This window comes from Tenrec ecaudatus, chromosome 4, assembly GCF_050624435.1.
Source record: "Tenrec ecaudatus isolate mTenEca1 chromosome 4, mTenEca1.hap1, whole genome shotgun sequence".
Classification (NCBI taxonomy): domain Eukaryota; kingdom Metazoa; phylum Chordata; class Mammalia; order Afrosoricida; family Tenrecidae; genus Tenrec; species Tenrec ecaudatus.
This window is the reverse complement of record NC_134533.1, coordinates 65,464,687-65,481,393: the sequence shown is the minus strand read 5'-3', so window position 1 is coordinate 65,481,393 and position 16,707 is coordinate 65,464,687. Positions and strand designations below refer to the sequence as shown.

General features: G+C 39.3%; 1 protein-coding gene across 1 annotated transcript; it reads left to right on the top strand.

Annotated features, from left to right (window-relative positions):
• Window positions 1-8,603: 8,603 nt before the first annotated feature.
• On the top strand, window positions 8,604-9,545 carry LOC142446765 (olfactory receptor 52E5-like). The gene has a single exon (XM_075548506.1). It carries the CDS (start codon window positions 8,604-8,606, stop codon window positions 9,543-9,545), a length of 942 nt encoding a protein of 313 aa, XP_075404621.1.
• Window positions 9,546-16,707: the final 7,162 nt, after the last annotated feature.

Sequence of the window (16,707 nt, the reverse complement as noted above, 5' to 3'; positions counted from 1 at the left end):
AGGTGTGGTCATCTTAAAACAGACCAAATTGAGCTCAATATACAAGCCATAACAAGAGACAAGGAGGGACACTATATAATGCTCAAGACAACAGCAGACCAAGAACCAGTGAGCATAAGAAACATATATGCACCTAACAAGAGACCTACAAAATTTATAAATCAAACACTCCAAAAGATGAAAAAAAGAGATCACAAGCTCAACACTTATAGTTGGTGATTTTAATACACAACTCTCTGATAAAGACAGATTATTGGGTAGGAAACTCAATCAGGAGGCTACAGATCTAAATAGCACGACTGGACGACTTGACTTGATAGATATTTTCAGAGCTTTCCACCAACATGCAAAAAATCACAGTCTTTTCAAGTCCATATAGCACATATTCAAAAATAGACCACATGCTAGGACACAAGTCGAACTTGAGTAAATTCAAGCACATGGATTTATACAGACATCTCTCTTCAATCATTGCACCATAAAGCTGGAAATTAACAGAAGGACGGTGAAGAAAACAAGGGCAAACAATTGTAGAACGAACAATTTCCTATTGTAAAAGGAGTGGGTATTGACCCAGATCAGAGATGAAATCAGGAAGTTTCTAGAAACCAATAAGAATGAAAATATGACGTACCAAAACCTGTGAGATACAGCAAAGACTTTATCATAGGAAGGCTGATAACAATAAATGCACACATTAAAAAAGAAGACAGACTCATGGATGATATGCTGACACAAAACTTACACCAATTAGAACAGAGTCAACAGAACAACCCTACTACTAGCAAGAGGATAGATATAATAAAAATCAGAGCTGAGATACAGGAGAGGGAAAACAAGAAAACTATGGAAAAATTAATGCTACTAAAAGTTTGTTTTTTGAAAGAATTAACAGAATGGATAGACCTCTGGCAAACCTAACTAAAGAAAGGAAGGAACAAATGACATTTGTAAGGATGAGGGATGAAACAGGGGACATTATAACAGACCACAATGAAATCAAAGGATAATTACACAGTACTATGAAGGTGTGTATTCTAACGAATTTAACAATTTGGAAGACATGGACAAATATTGGAAACACAATCCCTCTCCAGACTATCCCAGATGGATGTGAACAACCTCAAAAAACCCATAGCAATGTAAGAAATAGACAATATAATCAAGAAATTACCAACAAAAAAAAATCCCCCGGAGCAGATGGCTTCACAGGAGAATTCTACCAAGCATTCAGGGAAGAACTGACACCAATCTAATACAAACACTTCCAGAACACAGAAAAAGATGGAAAACTCCTAAACTCTTTCTATGAAGGTAGAATAACTTTGATGCCCAAAGCAACAAAGATGCCACAAGAATCAAGAACTATAGACTAATATACCTAATGAACATCGATGCAAAAATTCTTAACAAATGACTGGCCAATAGAATACAAAAGCATATTAAAAAAGCAATTCACCATGACCAATTGGGATTTATACCAGATAAAGTCCATAAATCCGATATTAACCCATATTAGTCCTCTTCATACTCATGAAACACGTCCAATGATGCCCAATTCAGTAAGATCACAGGCCAGTGGGTGGGATGTCTTGTAGATCCAGTGCATTATAAGCATCTCAATGCTGGCACAGGTTTCCGCGTGACTTATCCAGATCCAGGGTACCTGGAATGCATCAGGGTAGGTTCATGTGGCTTCTCCTTAGGGATGTCTCACGGAGTGAGCAGAGAGAGTCTCCAAGGGAGTGTCTCTTGTCTCCAGGGAGGAAAAACAGGAGTTCCTCACAGAAGAGTCCTCGTTGGTTATATCTTGATTGACAGACCAGACTCCACCCCTTCACTATTAATCCTCTCAAATTGACACCAAATTATGTAGCTACCACAGCAGGGAAATGAAGTTCTTCATTCTTGTGCTTTTAGCAGTGGTTTCTTGCACAACTCAGAACTATCTAGTCTTTAGTATGGTCATAGGGTAGAAACAGGCCATTGTTGTAGTGGATGCCCCAGGTAAGAGGGGGCTTCTGATCAGAGGGTAATCTGGTTAAGACCCGATTTTGCGGTCTACTTAGCCTCTGAGAAACCTGGAAATGCCAGGTTCTGTTTCCTCTGGTGGGATTGAGAGTTTTGTGTTTCCTTTCTCAAAAGAATATAGGAACAAATCTAACAACTTCCTGGAGTCAGATGCACTGCGGGTTCCAACCTCACTTCTTTCTCCCTGGTGCCAATTCCTCTACAGCTAGCTGGGGGTCTCTAATGGCAGATCCCAGCCATAGCCCTTCCACCAGGGTGAGGGAGGTGGGCCTTGGCTAGGGATTATCCCTAAAGGGAACTCTACCCCACAGGCTTCATTGAGTTCCAGATCCCAGGACCTTCAGGAGTCCCCACAGGCATCCATGGATTGCTCTGAGGGATAAACTGTCCTGGACCATCTCCCCATGCTGGCAAGCCACCGAACAGGGGTTGGGGGAAATGAGGAAGAGGCCATGTGTTGCTGTCCCACCAACATAGAGGGAAGTTGTGGGCATGTACTGTGAGAAGCGAATGTCCACATGATAAACACAGCTTAGCCATGGGAAAACTGACAAAACAACTTTGAGGTGCTGCAAAAAATCCAGTTTCATGTCATAGTCTCCCAGTTGGGCCTCCTTACCAGTAAATCTGGTGATCACAGAATGAGCTCCTCATACGGGTGATCCTACATTATCACCATCTTCCTGGAAGACTTTCCACCTTCTTTTGATGCTTACTACCTAGTTCAATATTTTGCTCATGGAATCTTTTAATATTGAAACTCAAGGCTTGAACTGTTACTTGACTTATGCTTTTTTCAGTTTAAGAAATGCTGAGAATTTTTCTATTTGTTTTTTTTAGCTCTAGATCTTTGCATATTTTATCATAATATATTTCTTTGTCTTCTTCAGCTACCCTTTGAAATTTTTTGTTTAACACTTCATCATTTATTTAATTTTCCTTAGCTACTCTATAAGAGCATGTGATAGTTACCTGTTGTCAATTTGAGAGTCTTAAGAGTGAAGGAGTGGAGTTTAGTCTGTCAATCAGGTCACAGCTTGCTTGACCTCATTGGAGCTTCTAAGAAGATAAATACTGGCTGGAGGAGGGACACTCACTCAATCCCTGCAAAAAATTACTGATAATATGTCGAATAGAGCTACACTGATGAAGCCAGAGCACCGGCACTGGTGGAGCCAGGTGCAGACTCACACCAGCACTGAGATGTTTATACTTCCACTGGATCCACAAGATTTTCCACTCACTAGCCTGTGATCATCCTGCATTTGGCATCATTGCATGTGTTTCATGTGTCTCAAGAGGAATTTATAGATTGGTATCATACATATGGGGTAATATCAGACTTACAGACTTGATCTGAACTGGGTTGAGATATTTTCTTAATATACAATTACTCTTTATGTAAAACTCTTTCTTATACACATATATGTCTATGATTTATTTCTCTAGTCAATCCAGTCTAATGCAGAGCAAGTATCAGAGTTGGACCAACAAAAATAAACATTATACAATCCAATGGCATACATACATACTTTCTTAACTTATAAGTATATTTAGCAAAATTATTGAATTAAAAAGTCAATACCCCCAAATCAACTATATTTCTTTATTCTAGGTTAAAAAATTATAATACCTATGCCATTTCATGTATGATATAAAAAATAATCACATTTTTAAAATGTTTGTCTTGATTATCCTACCCTTTTAAGAACTATCCTCCAGGGATCACATTGACAACAGCAACTCCAAAGGTCAGATGGTGCAAGTGAGTTCATGATAGTGAAGAAAAAGCCTTTAAAATGGAGGGCAAGACTGGTTGTACAACCTGAAGTATGTAGTCAATGTATTGTATTATACATGTAAAAATGGTCGATTTGGTGTATGTTTTGTTGTGTACACTTTCAAAATCAACACAACACACACATTGAAGACATCAAATAGCCAAAAATAAATTCAATAAAATATTTCTAAATTACCTATAGTGAAAACATGAAAATAATGAGAGAAACCAAAGATTAACTATAACTGAAGAGTTATATCATGTTTGTGGACCAACAGATTCAGTAATGTAGAAGGATCAGTTCTCCTCTCAATATTTTATTGATTGAGCATAATTACAATTAAAATCTCAAGATATTTAATATATACAGGGTAAGGTAAGACAAAGAGCCTAAAACAAGACATGCACTACCATGCACTTCAAGAATGGTTATGATGGCAGAAAAAAACAGCTTAATAATGTAGTCCACAATTAAGAAATATGACATTGGCAAATACAGCAACTCATTAGAATTAAGAGTACAACAAAAATGCACAAGGTTATACTGTGGTGTCATTTATGATTATGAAAACACCGTAAGAAATGATTATTTTATACCCGAACAACATTATTATTACCATTAAACTCTGCAATGCTGTTTAATCCATGATTATGTAAGTAACAGTGTCACTAAAAATAAAACATCTTTTCTCATTATTATTATTATCATAATTTCTAGCACAAATATTGAGGTCATATCTGTATAAATAACCCATGAAGGAAGCGAATACTTAGACATATTCTTCCAAAGGTATTAGGTAAGGAGTTTAATAAATTTGGACTGATGCTTCTTCTCTGGCATTGACAGTTGTTGTTAGGTACTGTGGTAGTCACCTAATCTGGTGTCAATTTAAGGATTAAGAGTGTAGGCTGTCAGTCTGGAGATAGCCAGTGAGACTTCTCTGTGGGTATGGCCTTCTCTTGAGAATTCTGGGAAATCTGGTACTTCCTTCTTGGAGGCAGGAAACACGATCTCTCTCGGTTCATTCCCTTGGAGACTCTCTACAGACAAGACTGACTTCCTGTGAGGCATCCCTGAGGAGAAACCACATGGACCTACCCTGATGCAGCCCTGGGAACTGGAATGGCCACATGGAGACCCCTTCCAGCGCTGAGATGCTTCGACAACCAAAGACTTCCTACCCACTGGCCTGTGATCTTCTACATTTAGCATCATTGCATGTCTTTCATGAGTCTGAAGAGGACTTTATAGATTGCTGTTAGACATATGGGCTAATATCAGACTTATGAACTTGGACTGGACTGGGTTGGGATGTTTTCACAATGTTCAGTTCCTCTTGTATATAAACCTCTTCCTTACATACAAATGCGTGTTTATGAATTTGTTTCTCTAGTTTACTCAGACTAGCACAGGTGCTGTCAAATCAGTTCACAATCATAGCAACCTAACTATAACAGAAAAAAACACTGTCCAATCCTGTATTGTCCTTGCAATTGTTCTTATGTTTGAACTCATTGTTGCATTGACTAGGACATAATTATCTACCTTGAATCTGCTGAACTTCATTTCCAATGAAGTAAACAGCACCTAGTTCTTCTTTTTTTCAGCACCTAGTTTTAATTCTTGGTCCCATAAAGGACTTTGGGGGGACTTGTAAAAAATGAAAAATGATTTATAAAAGTTATAACTTACCTCACCTTATTTTTTTCCAAACTGTGTTGCTAGTGATACCAGAAAGAGATCACTTCCAGTGAATCCCTGGGTACTTTAAATCCGTCATACTATGCAGAGCCATGAATAGATTACTGACCTCAATTAACTTAAGGAAAGCAATGAGCGTTGAGCTTTGCAACCCAGAAACTCTTATTTCCCATGCTCCAGACCCTGGGGAATCTGATGTTGAGAGGAGAAGGGGGAATTCACCTGAGTGGATAAAGATTCATGAACAATTCTTACTACTCTCTATAAATACCATTTCACAAAGCTCACAGATTGTAACAGTCCAACAAGTGGCCCTTCTGCAAGACCACAGAGCTGCTAAACAGCTGGTAAGTTGGCTCTAGGTTGAGCATTGAATCCTAATAAAAACTACAGTCTATAGACAGTAAAATCAGGTTCAATGTAGTAAACTGAAAAGATTAAAATGACTTCAGGGACTAATTATAAACTTCATGAAAGAAGGCAATATGTTGAAGGAAACGATCTTTAGTTGATGAAAATATAGTAGGAAAGAGTGGCATAGAGCATCCCTAACTCTCGTGAAGACCCAGGGGCATCCACCTGGGCTTTTAGTATAGCCTTTACCTATGGCAATCCAATGCTTATTTTTCCAAGGCATTGCTTTCTCTTCTCCTTCCTCTCTGCCCCTTCTCTGTGTTTGTTTGTCTTTCTCTCATAAACACAGTTGGAGCATGCATACAGCACACAACAACATACATCAATACAAACTATTGATTACCCACCCTAACCCTGTATGTATAAAAATGATATATTGATTAGCTGCCCTAGAATAACTACACTAAAATATCTCTTCCTGTTTCTTGTTACTGTCCATTTTTCCCTTTTCATTATTGTATCTACATATAACAGTTGCCAAATATATCATCCACGAAAGGATGCCAAATTATATATAATCAACCAGGTATTCTCCCTGAGTTTCACACATACATATATCTAATTGCTTATTTAACACATCCACTAAATATTACTATTCTTTGCTAAAGGACCAGGAGTAGTGTGGCTAAATAGTAGCAAAGATATTTTAAAGAAATGTGGCAAAGGGCTTTCTTAAGTCATCCTACATATTCCACATACTTTCCAGCAATATATGAAAGGTTAGCTATTCTACATGCACTTCAAAATATAGAAATGACAATCACTTTTATTTCAGCTCTTTGAAAGTGTGAATAGGAACTTAAAAAATGAATAATCTATTCCCTGATGGCTAATGGTGTGAGCCACCTTTCCGTTTGCACATTGACTATTTGCATATCTTCTATTTGAAAGTTCTGTTTGGTGTTCTGTCTGTAATAACTAGGGGATCTCTCTTTTTAATGTTGCCATTTAATTTTATTTCCATATCATATTACAATAGTTTCCATATTGTAAACCTTCCTTTGCATGCACATCTTACTATTTAGGATGGAAGAGTATAAAAAGGGATTATCTTTTGCATCACCACATTCTATCCCCACCTCTAATGACACTATTTCAAATCTAATAAGAAACATCTATTAAATATATGCTAGAATAATTTATGGTTCAGAAAGACTTAGAGAATCCAAGACTCAAAATATTTACAAAGAATGACACTCTGTTCTGATAAACACTAAATTACAACTGCTTAAATAAATAAGTTTCTTGCTACTGTAATTTAGGGTATTTAAAACACTTATTTTAATATTTAATCATTTAATTATAAAATTATTTATTAGAATATTAATATTCATGTTTGTATGTTTATAGAGATTTATAACTGATCCAAAGCATTTTCAATTTTCTACTTTTGGAAATATATTTAATCCCAGAATGTACATTTCTATATTACTTGTTAAGAGCTTATACTATTTGAGAGCATTAAAATTAATTTTTAATTTGTGAGATTTTATTAATTTTCATTTAGTCTGGAAATCAAATAAACCAAATGAAAATAAGAGAATTGTGTCAGTAGAAATGCAGTATCTAAGAACTGGTGAAAATTGACTAGAAAAAACTCATCACCAATTGAGGGTTTCACGGCTGCATCATGTAGGGCTTGTTCAGAATCTGAAAGTATGCTGGAAAGCTTCCCAAGAAGTAAAAATAACAAGTAACTGACATTCAAGAACTCACCCAGAATAGTTCTGCTGCTTGGTGCCAAATGCTGAGTTAAGCACTGGACTTGGATCATGCAATTGAGATCCATGTGAGTGAAACTTTAGAGCTGCAGCATGTTTCAGAACAGCCTGAAAAGATTCTGCTTGGAGACTATATCAAAATTAGGGTGTTAATGAAAGCTGGTACTGTGCACAGTCACGTTTCTTTTCTTTTTCTTGTTGAATATTTTTAGCAGCAGCAATCTCAGTGACCACTAAGCATTGTGGATAAGGGTGTAGGTTCTGAAATCATAGCAAGACAAGTGGAAACCACATAAGCACATCTACATTAAGTGGAGTATATCTTTAGGACAAAGAAAGTATCCTCTCAAATGGTAGTGATTTTTGATGCTCATAAACTATCTGTACCAACAATAATCTCATAACTAAGATCACTCATACAGAGCATCCCTACTTTAGTCGATATGATTTTAAGACCGATGTATTTCAGAACTATGTTAACATTACACAAATCAAATATATTTTTCATTCATATTTCAGTGAACATTTCCAATATCGATCCATTTGTCCAAGACAGAAGCTTGGAATTCAACACTATATCCTTCCAATTTATATTATATGTCATTGTCTACCTCTATGATCATTTATTTAGGTCCACACTTATCATCAATATTTTTTCAAACTATAACCTTACCATTTCAATCTACTACTCATTGTGTCATTGAAGACGCCTAACTAAAATGTTAGAAGTGTATTAATCTTAGGATTTCAACAGAGCATCAAATTTGGGGTGTATCTTGGGATAAAAAATAATTTGGTGAGTTCTGATTTGAGAAACCTCTTTAATCTCTTGTCACTCTCTACTCTAGGGTCTTCTTTCAAATATTGAAGCAGAAAATGAACTCCATATATATACATGACCTGGAAGAATGATGTGAATGGGCAACGGTGATAAAATTGGTCATCAGCAATGAAGATGACTTTTCACAACACCACCCAATTCCATCCTTATTCCTTTGTCCTTTTGGGGATCCCAGGCCTGGAAAATTTTCATATATGGATAGGTTTCCCCTTCTGTGCAGTTTATCTGATTGCCCTTCTGGGGAACATCATAATTCTCTTTCTAATTCAGACTGAGCCTAGTCTTCATCAGCCCATGTTTTACTTCCTAGCAATGTTGGCCTCCACTGACCTAAGCCTGTCCACTGCTACTATCCCCAAGATGCTAGGCATCTTTTGGTTCAACTTTAGAGAAATACTTTTTGGTGCTTGCCTCACACAGATGTTCATGATACATCTGTGCACTGGTCTGGAGTCTGGGGTGCTGACAATCATGGCCATAGACCGCTATGTTGCCATTTGCAATCCCCTAAGATATACCGTGATCCTCACCAACAAAGTGGTGAGCATTCTAGGTCTAATCATGATCGTGAGATCTTTAATTTTTGTTATTCCTTTTGCGTTTCTCATCTTACTGCTGTCATTCTGTGGTGTTCGTATTATCCCTCATACCTACTGTGAGCACATGGGCATTGCGCGACTTTCCTGCACCAGCACCAGAGCCAATAATTTGTTTGGTATGGTTGCCTTGTCTATGGGATTCATTGATCTTATTGTAATTGGTTTCTCCTATGTAAGGATACTCTGCACAGTATTCCATTTACCATCATGGAATGCCCAATTCAAGGCTCTCAATACCTGTGGCTCCCATGTATGTGTCATGCTCATCTTTTATATTCCTGCATTTTTCTCCTTTCTGACACATCGCTTTGGTCATAACATCCCTGGGTATATTCATATATTTCTTGCCAACCTTTATATGGTTGTTCCACCTGCACTTAACCCAGTTATCTATGGAGTCAGAACAAAGCAGATCCGGGAGCAGGTCCTAAGAATCCTGAACCCTAAAGATGTTTGATTCTCAAACCCCAATTACTCCAGTCATGTTGACATAAATTATATGATTAAACATGCAAAATAAACGCATGCATTTGGGCTTGCAACAAAAGGAGAAATCGGTGACCTACTGGTATAAACAAGATAGTGCAAGAACCTCATTGCACTATCCTTGTGCCGTAAGCCTAGTGACTTTCTGAACTGACTTTAAAAACTTGGAAATCAAATTGTCTTCCTGCCCTAATCATACTTCCATGCTGTTCTTCTCAAATCATGGTTGTTTCTCCTCTTTGCTACTGTGTTGTGTGGTTTGTGACTCAATCTCATTTTCACAATTGAATAAAATCACCAAAGTTTGTCATTGTTTAAAAAGAAAACAGAAAAGAAAGAAAATAAAACCAGTTGTCTAACTGACAAAGAACAGAGTAAGACTGCCTGACAGTGTTTAATAGCTAATGCAATGAGATATATTATTAGATGTCCAAAGACTAATTTAAAATTCAAAATGTAAGAGAAAAAAATCAACTCGGTAAACAATTTGGAAAGTTAAATGGAAACTTTATTGTCAGGAGAAATGTTGTAAAATGGAAACTGATGAACAAAAGAAGGAGTCAAGTCGTGGAGTGGTTATGCATTGAACTGCAATCGGAGAGGTCTGCAGCTCAAGACCACTAGCTTGTGTGCAGGAGAACGATGGGACGTTTGACTCCCCTTAACAGTTAGTCTCAGAAACCCACAGCGGGACACTATGAGTCAGCATTACCTTAATAATAGCAAGCTTGGTTTTCTTTGGAAAATTTTGGTGAACAAAAAAAAGGGGGTATTCTGAATTTTATAGCTGAAAGACATTGTAAAGTGAGAGATTCAATTTCAATTCAAATATAGATGAATTTCCATAGATTCAAATTCATTAGCTATAAAGGGCTCTATGTGATTTTCGAAAGTATTATAGCTAAAAGGATATCTTCATTTTCCCCGTAATTAATGTTCAGAATTACTTGTCTTCTCATAAGTCTAGCCTCTGATGCTCTTGTAGTACTCCCTAGCAATCCACTTAGTTCAGTAGTTATCAAAGTAGATTTTGAATCCATTGAAACTATATTAATATCTAAACTACATGTGGGACCTTTCAAAAATTATGGACAATTGGAAGTTAATACATATATCCTATCTTCCATGGTTGAATCGCATCAAACAGCGTTATGTAATTGTTACCACAATCAGTATATTCTTTTCCTTCATGGACTCCGTGACATGTCTCCCTTTTATGACCCTCCCCTCCCCGCATCGCCACTTATTCATTCCAAACTCTATTCTACTTTGTGTCCCTATATATTCATCATTCCTGGGTTTCATATACTGAAAAACATAACACAACTTCAATAGGGTGACCCCAATGAGATGACACCTCTGAGATAAACACTAATGTGAACAAACAAAAACCAAAAATACGTATAAGAGGAGTCCTGCATTGGGCTGCTAACCACAAGGCTAGCAGTTCCAAATAAGTAGCTAGCTATTCCTGGGAAAAAGTTGAGGCTTTCTGCTTCTGTAAAGAATTACAGCCTCAGAAACACAGGAATCTATGGAGTCTATGTCCTATGGGATATCATAAACACCTTCTGTCTTCATTATTAAAATTATGACCACCCTGAGGGTGAATCACTACCACAGACAAATTCAAGCCCTGCTTTCCGAAGTGACTAGAAAGACAATACCCCAAATTTTGTCAATCATTGTTTGAAGGATGTATCTTGAAGCTTTAATGCTCTGACATTTTGATCCTGTCTATGCTTGCTTCTACACCAGAAAAAAAACATGTAGGCAGAGTCCCAGGTATTTCCAAAGAAATCTGTTAATGTGTAAAGAAGGGTGAGTATTGAGTGAACAAAAGCTGACATCTACCCTTGCAATGGTAAAATCTCCTCATGTGCTTTATTAGTTCTATCTCCCCACTGATTTATTCAGGATGATGATCTCTCACAATTCTAAAGAAGAATGTAGGATAGGAGTTTGATGTCAAGCTACAATATCAACCATTGCAGTTTATCCAGAGACTATAAATGAAGTCCCTTGTCTCCCTCCTTTACTACACATTCCATATTCATTTCACATTAATTTAATACTTCCACTCATCTAGGTCACTTACCTAGTGAGTTGACAAATAATTATGTCCTTTAGGGACGGATTACTTGCCAATAATGATGCCCCTGCCAGGTTTTTCTTGCTACAAATATGTTTACTATAATCAAGAAACATCAAAGAAACTAGAGGATGTGTTACTCTGGGTACTTTAGAAAATCAAATCCACAGAAACTCATGTGTTAGAGGTAGTTGTATATAAAGGTTAAGTGCACATCAAGAAAACATCCCACCCCAGTGCTGCCCAAGCCCACAAGTCCAACATTAACCCATATGTCCAACACCAATCCACAAAGTCCTCCTCCATCTCACAAAACAGACACAATGATGCCGACTGGAGGAGGAAAGCCGAACCAGTCAATGTGTAAATATCTCAGCAAGCATTTCCAAAGGGGTGCTCCAGCACCCAGGGCTGCATGGGGGGTAGGTTCATGTGACTTCTCCTCAGGGATGTCTTGCAGGAAGAGAGCTTTGACAACTAAAGCAGGGAATTGGCTGAAATGCCAATAGCTATCAAGATTGGAAGTCTGCCCCTAGAGGTAGGCACAGAGTCCCAGCAAGCAGAAAAGTAAAGGGGCAGAGAAAGTGAAAGAAGTTCCCAGTTTCTCTCTTCTAAAAAGGCCACACCTCCCAAGAAGCACCATCAAGTGTAACCTGATTGACCCAAGTGCAAGTTGCCATAAAATCTAAAAGCCACCTGTACCTGCACAATTTTATTGTTTCTGTTTAGACACTTAGAGTTGGAACTTCCACTTAAATTTTCTGATGAGTTCTGTTTTGCTTTGGGCCCCAAACAAAACGGTCAGCTGTTATGTTAGGCAGGGTTCACTCTCTCTCTCTCTCTCTCTCTCTCTCTCTCTCTCTATATATATATATATATATATATATATATATATATATATATATATATATATATATATATATATATATATATATATAGAGAGAGAGAGAGAGAGAGAGAGAGAGAGAGAGAGAGAGAGAGTTAATTAAGCTACAAAGCATGGTAGTACAGAGGGGGCTTATGGGATCTCATGGATTCCAAACATATTCTTCTTTACTTTCATTAAGTAGCACCAGTCCAATTTCTCCTTGGTAATCAGCATCAATCACACCACTCAGTACAGTGACACCCTTCCTGACCTGTTGATCCAAAGGCATGAGAAGCCAAAGTGGCCAGGGGGCATTCTCAGCTGCCAGTTCAGTGGAATCAGTGCTGTGTTTCTAGGTCAGAGAGTTCCTTCCTCCAGGCCTGAAGCACACAGGGATGCTGGGACAGGAAGCAAAAATGCTGCAAGTGGATCACCAGGAGTAATAGTGAGTGGTGCCGCTCCAGCTTCCACCCCTTGGTTCCTGGACCCATGAATTCAGGATATTGGAGACACAGAACAATACATTGGCTGCTGGTTTAGAGTGTATACAGCTTCCTGGAGAACATTGTTGCCCCAGCCCCGCAACTTGTTGCCACCTAGCTGGCACCATAATTGTGGCTTTAGGAGCCCATTCCATCGTTCTACTAAGCCGGCAGCTTCAGGATGATGAGGAACATGATACTACTAGTGGATTCCATGGGCATTAGCCCATTGCTGCACTGCATTCGCTGTTAAGTGAGTTCCTTCATCTGAAGCAATGCTATGTGGGATGCCATGCCAGGGGATGAGGCATTCTGTAAGTCCACGAATGGTATTTTTGGCAGAAGCATTGCATGCAAGGAAGGCAAATCCATATCCAGAGTAGGTGTCTATTCCAGTAAGAACAAAATGCTTCCCCCTCCATGATGGAAGTGGTCCTATGTAATGAACCTGCCACCAAGTTGCTAGTTGATCCCCCTGATGAATGGTCCTGTATCGTGAACTTAATGTTGGTTTCTGCTGCTGGCAAATGGGACACTCAGCAGTGGCAGTGGCCAAGTCAGCCTTGGTGAGTGTAAGTCCATGTTGCTGTGCCCATGCATAACTTCTATCCCTGCCACCATATCTACTTTGTTCATGTGCCCATTGGGCAATGACAAGAGTGGCAGAGGAAAGGAGATCCAGTCTCCACAGTGCATATCATTTTATCCACTTGATTGTTAAAGTCCTCCTCTTCAGAGGTAACCCTTTGGTGAGTGTTCACATGAGACACGATTATGTTTTCTTTCTTGGCCCATTCAGAGCGGTATATCAACATACCTCTTCCCCACACCTCCCTGTCACCATTTTTTCAATCACGTTCCTTCAGATTCCCTGACCATTGAGCCAAGCCATTAGCCACAGCCCATGAATCAGTAAATAGTCTCACATCTGGCCATTTTTCCTTATATGCAAACTGAACGGCCAGGTGCACTGCTCAAAGTTCTTCCCATTGGGAAGATTTCCCTTCACCACTGTCCTTTAGGGAGATCCCAGAAAGGGGCCGTAGTGCTGCTGCTGTCCACTTACGGGTGAGACCTGCATATCGTGCAGAGCCATCCGTAAACCAAGCATGACTTTTTTGGTCTTCACTTAAAGTATGGTAAGGAACTCCCCAGGAGGCCATGAGTGCAGACTGGGAGAAGGAAGGAAATGTGACAGGAGTGGAGACTCTGGGCATTTGGGCCACTTCTCCATGTAGCTTACTTTTCCCTTCAGGTCCTGCTTTGGCCCGATCTCATATATACCACTTCCATTTAACAATGGAGTGTTGCTGCACACTTTATGACTCCAACTTTATGACTCCGTGGGTCAAACAATCCAGTTCATAATGGGCAGCTCAGGTCTCATGGTGACTTGGTGGCCTATAGTGAGGTGCTCAGTCTCCACCAAGGCCCAGTAACAGGACAACAGTTGTTCTTCAAAGGGGGAGTGATTGTCTGCAGAGGATGGCAGGACTTTAATCCAAAATTCCAATGTTCTTTGCTATGATTCACCAATAGGAGTCTGCCAAAGACTTGACACTGCATCTTTATCTATAACTGACACCTCTAGCACCATTGGGTCAGCTGGATCATATGCTCCCAGTGGCAAAGCAGCTTGCACAGCAGCCTGCACCTGTTGAAGAGCCCTTTCTTGTTCTGGGCCCCACTCAAAATTGGAGGCCTGTCATGTCACTTGATAAATAGGTAGATGTAGAACACTCAAGTGAGGGATAGATTTGCTTCCAAAATCTGAAGAGGCCCACTAGGTGTTGTGTCTCTTATTTAGTTGTTGGGGGGACCAGATACAATAGCCTATTCTTCACTTTAATCATGATGTCTCGACATGTTCCACATCACTGTACCCATAGAAATTTTATTGAGGTGGAGGGTGTCTGAATCTTTGTTGTGTTAATTTCCAAACCTCTTGTATGCAGATGTTGTACCAATGAATCTAGAGTCTTTGATACATCTTCCTTAGTGGGTCCAATTAGCATGTCACCAATATAATGGACTAGTGTGACATTTTGCAGATTAGACAGGTGATCAAGGTCCCTTTGGACTAAATTATGGCACAGGGCAGAAGAGTTATGAAAGTGAATTGTTACCCCTGCCATGTGAAGGTAAACTGATCCTGGTGGTCCTTTGAGACTGGTATTGAGAAGAAGGCATTAGCCATATCAATAGCTGCATAGCAAGTACTTGTAGATGTATTAATTTGCTCAAACAATGAAATCACATCTGGAATGGCAGCTGCAATTGGAGTCACTACCTGTTTTAGTTTATGATAATCCACTCTCATTCTCCATGATCCATCAGGGATGTTTTTTTAAAGCAAAATAGGTGTGTTAAACAGAGATATGGTAGGAATCACCACCCCTGCATCCTTCAAGTCTTTAATGGTGGCACGGATCTCTGCAATCCCTCCAGGAATGCGATACTGCTTTTGGTTTACTACTTTCCTAGGCAATGGCAGTTCTAATGGTGTCCTCTAGGCCTTTCCTGAAATGATAACCCTTATTCCACATTTTGGGGATCCAATATGGGGGTCCTGCCAGTGACTAAATATGTCTATTCTGATGATACATTTTGGAACTGAGGAAAGAATGACAGGATGGGTTTGGGGCATACTGGACCCATGATGGTAAGGCATATCTGAGCGAAAACTCCATTGATAACTTCACTTTCCCTTTGCACCCTCTTTGACTGGCAGGCCATAGAAACATTTTGGGTCTCCTGGAATTAGTGTCAGTTCAGAGCCAATATCAAGTAATACCTGAAATGTTTGATTATTTCCTTCCCCCCTATGAACAGTCACTCTTGTGAAAGGCCACAGGTCCCTTTGGGGAGGGCTAGAAGAAGGTGTAACAGTATAAACCTTTAGTGATGTAGCAGGGTCCTTCTTCAAAGGGACCTGGACTTCCCCTCATTTAAGGGCTTGTGGGTCTGTAAACTGGCTCAGGTCTTGGAATTCACTGAGTGGTCATGACTCTCTTTCTGCTGTTCACCTGATCTAGCATTCTTCTGCCTGTATAGATCACATAAGTACTTAGTAGGTTTCCCATGGATTTCACTCCTAGGAACACCAGGGCTAAGTAGCCAATGCCATAAGTCCACACAAGACCAGTTGCTTTGATGCCTATGGAAAACTTGCTGTCATTTACAATAACCATGTTCACTCTTTCTCTGTTGATTCAGTGCTGACACTTGTCCTCTACCACCATGGAGCCCAGTCAGCCCCATTGTAAGCAAATGTTTGAGTTCACATAAGGCAATTCCCACTGTTAATCCTGGTGCACATAAAATAACAATCCCAGGAGTCTTCAGAGATGCTGGGGCCACTTCACAAACTTGTTCCTTATGGTTGTGGTAAAAGGTGTGTCCTAGGGCCACTCCCTTTTTGGGTCTATGGGATTATTCTCATAGATCCATTCCAACGCACCAATTTCCCTAAGCATTTGGATGTCTTCTTCTACAGTGTACCAAGGCAGGTAAGGTAGCTCAAATTGGTCTAATCTAGTCCATCTGGCAGCCCACGCTCCAGTTAACCAACCAAAAAAGCAATTAGATCCTCTCTTAACCTCTATTGTTGAAACATTGAAGGAAGAATCTGTGCTTAATGGCCGCATATCAAGAAACTCAGACTGGTCTAATGTTATATTCCTTGCACCAG